Raw genomic sequence first — 11,267 nt, 5'->3', positions numbered from 1 at the left:
GGTCTTTATTAACCACCCAGAAGCTGGTGAGGAACCGGATGATGATGAAGGACCAGGAGATGGTGAGGAACCCGTGGTACAAGGCTGGGGGGTTCCCACCCAGGCCAGGATGATGGTTCGGAGCTGAGCCCAGTCCCTGCTCTGAGCCGTGCCAGGATCTGCACCCCCTGGAGGCCCCCCTTGGCTCCTCATCACATCAGGACCATGGTCCAGACACAGCCCAGCTGTGTTCAGGAGGAGAGTGCTGTTGGACCTGGCTGTTGCAGGGGCATCTCCCTGCCCTGGAGCTGCTGCAGCGTGATGGCGACAGAGGAAGGTGAGGGGCAGAAGAAGATGCTGTTTCGGGGATGCTGATGCAGAGCACATGCCCCTCTCACCAGGTTTCATCACCATGGGTCCCCTCAGCCCCTGCGCAGGGGAGCCGTTGAGGGGTCCTCCTGAGCCCTGGCCTGGGCTCGGCACAGCACCGCCATCCTCCTTAGCCACGGGCTTGGCACAGCAGCCAGCGCTGGCCAGTGCCCGGGGCTGCCAGCTCAGGGGTCCTGGTGCCACCGGGAGATGTGCTCCTGGGCTGTGATGGGATGTGGATAGTCAGTGCCTCCCATGTCAGGAAGAACCCAGAGGTCTGGGCAGGGCTGGCAGCAGAGGACAGCCCTGGCAGAACCTCAGCCCCCCTGGGAAGGTGCAGGAGGGCTCCCAGCTGCCCACTCACCGAACTGGCAGATGTACCGGTTTCGGGTCTTGCAGCGCTGGTCATTCCAGTTGAAGGCGGCCGACGCTTGCATCTCCACGCAGTTCCCAAACCTGTGCCCCGGCAGGAGGGCGGTGAAGCCAGCCAGCACGGTGGCATGGTGGTGACACCACACAGAGGTCAGGTGTCCTCTGGATCCAGCGGGGACTTACCCTTGGTTGTCTGGCTGCCCAAAAGCGAAGCTGGTGAAGGAGGACGGCTTGCCCACATCCCAGCGGAAGGAAGCCTTGGATGTCTTGTAGGTGAGACCTGGAGCATCGGAGGTGGGGTGGCAGGTCCGCCTGCATGCTGGGTACCCTGCAGCTTGCCCCGTGCTGTCACTCACCGATCCAGAAGTTCCCGGTCTCAAAATCAGTGTCTGTCACCCTGTTACCAGTCTCCAAGCGGCTGAGGTAGAAAGCCAGGATGTCCTGGACCTTCTGGTTTCCGATCTGGGCCAGCATCGCCCCTTTCTCCTGTGGGGAAGGGAGTGAGTCACACCAGCACGTGGCCCAGACCCACACCAGGCAGTGGAGGGCTGCACACGGGGGCTGTCAGCATGGGTGGCATTTTTCAGCTGCAGAGGGATGTTTGGAGCATCCGAGGGGGTCACCTGGCACTTTATTTTGGCTCCATAGTAGGTGTCAGCCTCGGGGGACACCATGAAGCAGTCGCCATCTATCTGCACATCGCAGGCGTGGAAGGGGAACCGAATCTTCACTGGGGGCAGAAGCAGGCACAGGTGGGTCCCTGTGCCGGCAGAGGTGGGCCCCCTGGAGGACCCTTAGCCCCACTCTGGAGGTCCCTGCCTGCAGATCCCTGCTGCAGCACAGGTGGGTGCAGGCTCACCGCCACACTCGGCTCCGCCGTAGCCCACGTCGCAGAGGCAGGAGCACTCCTCCTTCCTGAACTTCCCGTGGAGGCACTGCCCGCTGCATCTCACTGTAGGCAAGGTGCTGTGTTAGCTGGCAGGGGGCTTGGCAGCCCCTGCCCGCCCCAGCTGAGTTCGTGCTGCATGTCTGCGCACTGCACTGAGCTGCCCATGCTGCACTGGCCATGCATGCATGCATGTGCTCCACCACTGTGTGCACTGAGCAGACCATGAATGCTGCACCAGCCATGCACGCATGCAACTTCATTGGGCCTGTGCCTGCACGCACTACACCGACACTGCATGCATGTGCACTGCGCCAGCCGTGCACTGCGCTGGGCCCTTTGCATACACATGCACTGCACCTACACTGCACATGCACTCACCCTGTGCATGCCTGCAACACACTGGCCATGCATATGCATGCACCACACTAAAGCTTCACATGCATGCACTGCACTAGCCATGCACACACTGGCACCGCACTAACATTGCAAATGCACGCCCTGCACCCATCCCGTGCGTGCCTGCATTGAACTGGCCGTGCACACAGAGGCACTGGTACTGCACATGCATGCACTGCACCCACCCTGTGGATGCCTGCACTGCACTGGCGAGGGGCGAGGGGAGCGGGGGTTGTGCAGGTGCCCCTCTCACCTTGGCAGTACCTGCCTGTGTAGCCAGGGGGGCAGGTGCACTGGCAGCTGCTCATGTCGAGGCGCCCGCTGTTCCTGCAGCTCATGCGGCAGGGGTTCCTGGGCACCTCTGGGCACAGCAGGGAGGCGGGTGGGCGTCAAGGGCTGCGGCACCGCTGGGGGCCGTGCAGGGGCCGGGGGGCAGGCGGGCACTCACCGCAGAGCCCGCCGCCGTGGTCCCAGGACTTGAAGCAGCCAGAGAGGCCGGCAGTGCAGAGGGAGCACCAGGGCCCCGGCTTGTAGGGCAGGACGGGCGTCCCTGCCACCTCCCAGTTGCCCCTGTTGCCCCAGGCAGCTGGGTGTGGCTGCCCGCCCCACCAAGCCCCACCCACCCCGCCAAGCCTCACCCATTTCTGGGGAAGACCACGCCCAAATCCCACAGCCCTGCCCTCTGTCAGCACAAAACCACGCCCACATTCCTAATCCCCGCCCACCACCAAGGCAAGACCCCCCCGCCCTCACCATGCACCCCCATTGGCCAGCACAGCCACACCCCCGCTGGCCCCGCCCACAGAGCGGGAGGGCCTCTCCCAGCTCCGCCCCCACACCACTGACACCCTCCCATGGCCCCAGTCCTGTCCCTGCCTCATTGACCCCTGCCCCCGCAGGCCCCGCCCCGTGGGCCCCACCCCGCCGGCCCCACCCCGAAGGCCCCGCCCCCCGCAGCCTTACCCTGGGGAGTAGACACAGGCGAAGGCCTCGCTGGGGCCATGGCCGCCAGGGCAGAGGTGCCGGCCGCAGCCCAGCCACCCTGCCGTGGCCCACACCAGCTGCGAGAGAGCGTGTGTCACCCCAGTGCCCGGCCCCCCGTGCCCCCCTGCTCCCCGTGCTCACCTGGGTGTAATGGCGGCAGGTGGCATTGCTGGCACAGCGCCCTGTCCCGTAGTCGTAGCGTTGGCCCTCGTCAAACCAGCGCTGCAGCACAGCCCCAAAGCCCCCAGTGCCCACCGGCAGCAGCGCCTCGCTCCAGCCCAGCTGGGGGGCCGGCGGTGGAGCAGGACCCCCCAGGCAGCTGGCTGCCCGTGCCCCCGCCAGCCGGCCCAGCTCCTCGCTCCACTCCTGTTGGGGGCAGTGTGCTGTGAGCCGCTGGGGGTCCCCAGGGACGGCCCCGGTGGTGGGGGGATGCTGGGACAGTGGGGGGCCACTCAGGGGGTGTTTGGGGACCACCTGGGGGGGCGGTCCAGGGGATGACTGGGGGATATCAGAGGGCTGACGTGGGGGATGCAGCAGGGGACACCAGGGGACCAGCCTTGCCCTTGATGTGTGCAGGTGTGCGTTGATCGGGGGGCATCAAGGGCTGTCACAGGACATGGGGAACACAGCTGGACTCCAATTATCTTAAAGGTCTCAAAAGATTCTATCATTCTATATCCAGGGCCATCGTGGAGAATGGGGGACCCCACTGGAGACCCCCAGGGACCATTCCTGCCCCGCCTGTGGTGTGTGCAGATACAGGATGCTCAGGAGACATCAGGGGGGCATGGGGGACCCCACAGGGCACCCCAAGGGACCAGCCCTGCCTTTGGTGTGTGCTGAATCTGGCAGTAGGACATTCCCCAGGGTCCCTATGCTGGCCAGATCTTCGGCTTCATTAGGTTGTTAACTATCTAGTGTGTAGCATGCACGGGCTGCCCCCTGCACCGGGCATGGAGTGGGAAGTGGATGAGGCATCCAAGGTGGGGCCTGTGGGGGGGGCTCACCAGCTTCTGCATGTTGGCGGCAGGGGGCTGCACTTTGCTCCTCAGCTTGTTGTGCAGCGAGAGCACCAGGAAGGTCTCCTTCATGCTGAGAGCTGGGGGTGGGGGCAAACAGCTGGGGCCAAGGGGGCTGTGGGGTGCAAGTGCCTCCCCCGCATCGCCAGCTGCAGCCAGACCCTTCCGGGGGCCGTGGGAGCAGACCCAAAGGGTCCGACTGCAGCCAGGGTTACAGCGGAGGCACCCGGGTCTCCATGGAGACTCGAGGGGAGAGAAGAAATCGCTTTTGGGCTGGAAGCACAAAAGGGGCAGGGGCCAGGGGGAGTCCAGCCTGCTGAGCCCCTCTCTCGCACTGGTGGGCTGAGAAGTCCAGGAATGTACCCACCAGCCCCCTGCCCCCCTCACCTCTGTCCTGCCAGCACCCAAACCCCACCAAGCTGGACCCTTCGCTCACCCCTGACACCAGCCCTGTGCTCCCCTTCCCAGCCCCATGCCATTACCAGCCCCAGCCCGCTCCCCAGCCCCATTCCATCACCAGTCCCATGCCCCCCCACAGCCCCTTCTCATTCCATCCCCAGCCCCCATCACTCACCGAGACCCCCACTGCCATCCCTGCATGCCCATCACCCACCCAGCCCCCGTCCACCTGGCCTAGCCCCAGGGGACAGTGCTCAGGGTGCACCCACTCCCCGCTAAACCAGCTGCCCCCCAGCCCTGCTGCCGGCAGCAAACCCCCCAGCCCCTCTCCCGATTACCTCCTGGAGCCAGCACGGACAACTTCTCCGGAGCACCTGATCCCGTCTCACCCACCCTCCACACCAGGAGGTTGCAAACCAGCAGCACCGAGAGCTTCATGCAGGTTCCTGGAGTGGGGAGACCAGACCCCCACGGCTCTGGCGGGAAGATCTGGGAGAGATGAGCCCCCCCCCAGCAGCCCTGGCGTTGGGTGAGCTTGGCCGCGCGCTCCTGCGCACTTCTGTGTGCTTGTGTGTGTGTCTGGTTGCAGGATTTGATCCTATTCAGGACTCCAGACAGGCACCGCTGGTCAGCTCAAACAAAAGCTTGACGGGTGAGTAATAGCTCTGTCAAAACAGTTGCTCGCTGGCGCGAACATGGCAGACAACTCCCGGGGCCGCGGGCTGCAGCCCTGCCGGGATGCCCCGCAGCGGGGCCAGCGCCCCGCGCTCTGCCCCAGCCCTGCCGCAAGCCGGGGTCCGTGTGGGAGGGCAGGCAGCAGTGGGTATCCCAAGCAGCACCACTTTGGGGCACTGGGAGGTAGGATGTCAAGGGGCTGGGGGCAGCTCAGGGCCCCCCCCGGCTGCCAGCTTTCCTCCTGCCCCATGAATTAAACATGCTGGGGAAGTAACACACACCACCATGGGCTCGAAGCCAAATACCCGCTCCGGGGAGCTGAGCAGCATGGTTACGGTTACCGGGTGGGAGGATGCGAAGGCCAGGGGGCCAGCAGTGGGAGAGATGCTGGGCTCGGGGTGGGGGTGGGGGGCATGTCTCAGCAGGCGCTCAGGGCCGGGCAGGGGTCCCAGAGCCCGTGCTGCTGAGGGGCTCAGTAGCACCTTGATGGCTCTGCCCTGACGCAGGGCTCCCAGCACCCATGTCAGGTGTTCCCCCATGGCAGGGCAGATGTGTGAGTTCAGACATCCCTGCTCAGGGGTGGGTGGAGGACAGGCACATGAGGCTGTGCCCCTTCTGCTGGGCTATCACAGTTGGGAGGGACCAGAGCATCCCACCTGCTGGTTTTGGGGCTGAGCTGGATGTCAACAGAAATCCAGCTCCGAACGCCTTCAGCTCCCTCGGCTGGAGCCTAACTCTCACACTGGCCTGAACCCCAGCCCCACGGCTAATGCCAACCCCAGCCTTCATCCAAACCCTCCTGTTCATACGGACCTGAACCCTTGGCATCGGTCCTCACACTGACCTTAACCCTTACCCGAAACCTGCCCTTAGCCCTGGGAGTCCAGTGCTCACTCCAACCCTTGCCCTAGTGCCAATCCCAACTCTAACCCTAACCTTAACACTGACCCCAGCATTAACTCTGACTCTAATGTTAATGCTGCCCTTAATGCTGACTGGCACCTCAGCTCTCGGCTGCAGGAGAGCCCTGGGGTCCTTCTCTAAGCTCCAGTGCAGCTGAGCTCACTCCAGCAAAGCCATGGGCAGCCGGCAAGCTCACCGCGCTGCTGGGCTGCCCCCCGCAGCAGCCCCAGCTCCCATGGAGAGCTGGATCCCAGTGCCAACCCCGGAGCCATCCCTTCTCCTGGGAGACTTTCCCACACTCAGCAAACACGTGGGATTAGCCTCATCCTGCACCCCTGTGTGCCACAGAGCCAGGGCTGGTCCCAGGGGGAGCCCAGCACCGCAGGTACGGCAGCAAGTGCTGTGACAGCCACCGCCTGGCCCCGGCACCCGCTAGCCCTGTGACACGAAAGGCCCCAAAGCCCCTGATGTGCAGAGAGGGAGGGGAACGGAGAGGCTGGTGCCAGCACCAAGGGGAAACTTTCCTACAGCTTGGCTTCAGACAGGGGAAAAAACAACAAACACACGGGCACGCGCCATGGATAAATCCCAGTGTGTGCAGGAGTGCGGCCGCGAGCGAGCAGGGCAGGACCAGACCACTGGCATCTCTGCAGTCCCTGCAGCCTGCGCAGCCAGAGCCAGCCCGGCATGATGCTCCTCGTGCCACCACCAGCCTGGCTGGCCCCGGGCATCCTGCAGCTGCCCCTCAGCAGCACCCAGGTAAGGATCCCTGCACCTCCCTCCAGCTCCCTCGCAGAGCCCACACTGGGGGCTTCTCAGCACCCACCTCTCAGACCCCAACGCGCTGGCACTGCCTTGGCAGGGACACACACAAACACAGAGTATCGCCCCAGCCTCAGCGGGGCTGCCCAGGGCCAAGGGGGACAGTTGTGGGGCTTTTCCCCTGCAGCAGCAAGATGATGCTAAACCCACCCGGTGTATCCAAGCTGCTCCGCAGTGTCCAAGTGCTGGGGCAGGACCGGGTGGAGGGGCTGAGGCTGGAGTGGATGCAGAGGCGGGAGCAGACCCCACACTGGGACAGGGAGGAAGGGGCTCTGCCCAGGGCAGGGCATCCAAACCAACCCCAGAGATGCTGCCTGCTTGGGAGGGTCCCCCTGGGCTGCGGCAGGGTGGCAGGAGACCCTGGCAGGTGACGGGGATGTCCTTGCATCCCCCCAGGAGTGCCTGAACCAGCAGCAGGTGCTCAGCACGGTGTGGCAGATGCAGAAGCTGCTGGTGGCACAGGAGGCTGCCCACCTGCAGGGCACGCGTGGTCTCTGCCAGCAGCTCTCCATCCTCCGCAGCCGCCTCCAGCGACAGGCCACCAAACGCAATGGTAACCCCGGGCAGGTCACCACCACGGGGGTGGCATCCCCGTGGGGATGGGTCCAAGCCCTAGACCTCCGGCAGGCAGCCTGGCGAGGGACCCCCAGCTCCTTGCTGGGGTTGGCTCCAGCCTGGCGATGTCCTCACCTGTGTCTGTCTGTCCGCAGAGACCTGTCCGCAGCTGGCGGTGCCTCTGAACGGACGGATGCTGGGCCGGAGCATGCGGGTGGGCCATGATGTTCACTTTGTCTGCGATGCTGGCTTCAGGCTGGTGGGCTCCGAGACGTGTGCCTGCCAGCACGACTGCACATGGAGTGGCACCCAGCCCTTCTGCAGAAGTGAAGTGGAGCGGGGTTGGGGTGCCATGGGCTCAGCTGTGCCTGCAGGCTCCTTTGTTGCCCTGAGCTGTGGTGTCCCATCACTCTGCTCTGCTACTGTGCAGAGAGCAGCCCAGAGGCTGCAGCGAAGGGCACCGAGGCTGGGCAGCAGGATGGGGTGAGGATGGGCTTCTCCAGCTGGTGTTCACGAGCTCCTTCTCCCTAAGTATTGACGACTGCTCCAGCAACCCATGTGCCAACAGTGGGACATGCCTGGATGGCAACCGGAGCTATACGTGCCTCTGCCCCCAGGGCTGGCCAGGCCCCAGCTGCCAGAGCCCCATCTGTGCCTGTAGGTGCCTGGGTCTGGGCTGCGGAGGACAGGGATGCTCATGGGGACAGCACTCAGCCATGCTGCGCCCGTCTCCCCCTTCCCTAGCAGCCCCCCAGGATCTCAGCCCCCCCCCCCCCATCTCCCTTTGACACACCCCCCAGCAGTGACACCCGCTGCCCCCCCACAGCCTGGGTGACGCTGAGCAATGCCTCCTTCAGCTGCCAGCCCCGCTGTGCCGAGAGCCGCGTGGGCTCCTGGCGCTGCAGCTGCGATGCCGTTTTCCAGATGTGAGCTGGTGGCATGTGCCACGGTAAAAAGGGGTTGAAGATGGCGGGGAGGGGGAAACTGTCTTGGTGGTGACGGGACCCCAGTCATGTCCCACTCTGTCCCCCCAGATGTGGACGAATGCCAGCTCTTCCACTCCAGCCCCAGGACCCGGCTTTGCCTCCACAACTGCCTCATCCTCCCCGGCTCCTACTGCTGCCTCTGCCCCCCCGGCTACCTGCTCCACGCTGACCGCAGTACCTGCAAGGGTAAGCGTGGTGGGTGCAGGGCAGGGAGCATCCCCTGGGAGCAGGGGTGTGGGGAGGAGCAGCAGGGACAGCCCCACTCGCCCCGTGTCACTGCTGCAGACGTGAATGAGTGCGCCATGAAGCAGCACAACTGTACCCAGGGTGACTCTCTGCATCAACACCTTTGGGGGCCACCGCTGTGTGCGCCCCAAGTGCCCCCCGCCCCGCCACAACACCAGCTACATCAAGACCTCTGCCTTGTGAGTACCACGCGTGACTCAGGCTGTGTCATGCCCTCTCCCCCAGGTGATGGGTCCCACAGTGCCCTGGGGACCGCACCCTGCCAAACCCGGGGCAGCAGGGAGAGTGCCAGCCAGTGCTGGCAGCAAATTGTCACGTGGGGTGCTGGGTGTGCTTAGCATGCTCCCCGATGGTCTCAGGATGCAGGTGGCTGGGTCCCCAATGGTCTCAGGATGCTGGTGTCTGGGTGTGTGGGTGGGAGCCCACCGGCACATGGTGGCTTTATGTAGGATCCCGTCCCCCCAGAGCCCCAGCCTAGGGGGAACAATGCTGTTCCCCCTCTGCTGCACATCTGCATGGTGCCATCAGCTGCCACCCAGCAGGCAAACCCCCTGGTTCTGCTTTTGAGACTAAATCCCTTTATGGCTGAGCACAAGCTGCCCAAGCAGAGGAGCTTGCCTACTCTGGGTAAGTTCATCGATGGGAGGCATGTCTGAGCCTGGCTCCATCCCTGGCCTCCAGCTGGGACTGTGGTGCCCCTGGTCCCAGCCCCAGAGCGTGACCCAGAGCTGCAGCCCCGCAAGGCACCGTGTTTGCCTGGCAGAGGAGGGATGGGACACAGATCCGATGGCAGGCACGCTGGGATGTGGCTGTCTTGGGTGGCTCTGCCACAGGACCGGTGGTGGGGCTGGAGGCCCTGCCCGCAGTGCAGACTGGGCTTGTTTGCAAGGATGCGGGCAGCTCCCTGAGAGCCAAACCCCAGCACTGAGCCACGGTTCCCCTTCTTTCCTGGCAGCCAGTGTGAGAGGAACCCCTGCCCCACCGGGAGCTGAGCCTGCTGCCTGGCTGCCACCTCCATCTCCTTCCACTACCTGCCGCTCTGGGCCAACTGTACTGTGCCCTGCGTCCTCTTCAGGACGTCCACCACCCGATCCACAGGCGACAGTCTGCATTTCACCATCGTGGGTGGCCGGGGACAGGGCGCCTTTGCCATGTGGCGCTCCAGCCAGCAGATGGGAGAGCTGGTGCTCACCAGCCCTGTGGCAGGGCCAGCCACACTGGAGGTGGAGCAGGAGATGAGCGAGTTCTCCTGCAAGGTCCTCCTGGGCAAGCACGTCTTTAAGGTCACAGCCTTTGTGTCCCTATATGAGTTTTGATCCCCCTTGGAGGTGAGTGTGGGGCCAAGCCAGAAGTCTTTCCTGGGGAGTGATGGAGCAGGTTCAGCTCAGTGCTCCCAGTTCTCATCCCATTGGAGGCGTCTCTCTCCCATAACACTTGCTCACGGCTGGTAGAGCAAAGCCACCGCAGCAGAAATGATGCCTGTCACAAAGGCTGCAAGGAAAACCCTGCAGGCAATGGGGGGACCAGCCTGGGGGTACCTGCCTCTGCCAGCCCCCCTCCTCTCTGCCTGCATAGCACACGGAGGGGCATGACAGAACAAGCTGACAGCACGTGGTGTGCAGGTCCGGCTCCTTGTATCTTTTAACCTCTAATAAAAGAAAAGTGGCTGTTGGAAGGGCGTCCTCCTTGCTGTATGCCTGCTGTGTGGGATCAGCCCCATGCTCCTGTGGCAATGCTCCTGGGGAGAGCTGGGGGCTGTGGCCATGGCAGGGTCCCCTTGCAGAGTTTGGGGTGCCAGTAGAGCTGTCAAGCCCACCCAGGATCATGCAGTGTATGTGTCCCTCCCAGCACCACTCTTCCCACGGGGGCATGCTGAAGAGCCCCCCAGTGCAGGACTGGGAGGCGGGCTGAGCATACTGCCCTGCACAGACAAGGCTCATTCCCAGCCCCTTTGGCAGGTGCAGCACAGCAGGGCTCCCTGGCACCCGCCGAGCAGGGGACAGCGGCCGGGGGCCGTGTTTCCCCATGGCCAGGGGACTTCCCTCTGCAACAGCTCTGACAGGAGCTGACTGCACGGGCAAAGCTGCAGGTCCGCAGCTCACTGAGCACTCAAGCTGTCCCCTTGCTCCTGACTCGAGGAGGGTGGGCAGCGAGGACAAAAGAGTGGCAGCCCCCCACACTCCTTGGGCCCCTCCTGCCACCAGCAGCACAGACAGAGCCCTGTGCAGGGAGCGCTGCCGGCAGCTGGAGGTTGAAAAGGTGACGGGGGCTTTTGGGGACAGTGAGTGAAGGACATGCCGCCCCTGGGACACCCTTCCCTCCACACACAGAAGCCTTCCTAGGTGAGTGTCCAGCCAGCCCATGCCAGAGCTCCTCACACAAGGCAGCCGCTGTGCACACACCGCGGGCGGCTCATAAAGGCCCCTTGTGTGCCCGTGGCCGGTGCTGCCACCGGCTCTGCTCGCCGGCTCCTGGGGCTCCACATGGCTGCTTTGCTGCAGGAGGGGGACAAGCCCCCCCGGGGGCATCAGAGCTTCGGGCTGGACTGGCTGTGCTGCCTCACGGAAATCCACAGTTGGCCCGTGCCAACCGAAATAAGAGGCTGGGACACAAAGCAGGGTACAGTATTGACAAGTGTAAATATTTATTCCTGCACATGAGGTGTCCCAGCCA

General features: G+C 64.2%; 1 protein-coding gene and 1 pseudogene across 1 annotated transcript; one reads left to right on the top strand and one right to left on the bottom strand.

Moving 5' to 3' along the window:
* Positions 1-27: 27 nt before the first annotated feature.
* On the bottom strand, positions 28-5,158 carry LOC119157880 (C-type lectin domain family 18 member A-like). Its single transcript, XM_037409258.1, has 12 exons — positions 4,746-5,158; positions 3,997-4,088; positions 3,131-3,355; positions 2,969-3,066; positions 2,454-2,575; positions 2,259-2,366; positions 1,580-1,672; positions 1,344-1,450; positions 1,077-1,206; positions 904-1,000; positions 713-804; positions 28-571 (listed from the first exon to the last, which is right to left on the bottom strand). The coding sequence occupies exons 1-12, from the start codon at positions 4,843-4,845 to the stop codon at positions 534-536; spliced, it is 1,302 nt and encodes a 433-aa protein (XP_037265155.1). The 5' UTR covers positions 4,846-5,158; the 3' UTR covers positions 28-533.
* A 1,384-nt stretch (positions 5,159-6,542) lies between these two features.
* LOC119158077 lies at positions 6,543-10,084 on the top strand (annotated as a pseudogene).
* The last annotated feature ends 1,183 nt before the right edge of the window (positions 10,085-11,267 follow it).

The sequence above is a fragment of the Falco rusticolus genome, chromosome 15 (assembly GCF_015220075.1).
Source record: "Falco rusticolus isolate bFalRus1 chromosome 15, bFalRus1.pri, whole genome shotgun sequence".
Lineage (NCBI taxonomy): Eukaryota > Metazoa > Chordata > Aves > Falconiformes > Falconidae > Falco > Falco rusticolus.
This window is presented reverse-complemented; position numbering and strand designations above follow the sequence as displayed.

What these genes read in the sequence shown, in the direction of transcription:
- LOC119157880 (XM_037409258.1), bottom strand. Translation starts at nt 4,845, where the DNA reads ATGAAGCTCTCGGTGCTGCTGGTTTGCAACCTCCTGGTGTGGAGGGTG. An exon ending in CCGCCAACATGCAGAAGCTG is followed by an intron (nt 3,356 to 3,996) that starts GTGAGCCCCCCC and finishes TGCCCCCAACAG; the next exon opens with GAGTGGAGCGAGGAGCTGGG. An exon ending in GGGCAGCCAGACAACCAAGG is followed by an intron (nt 805 to 903) that starts GTAAGTCCCCGC and finishes GCCGGGGCACAG; the next exon opens with GTTTGGGAACTGCGTGGAGA.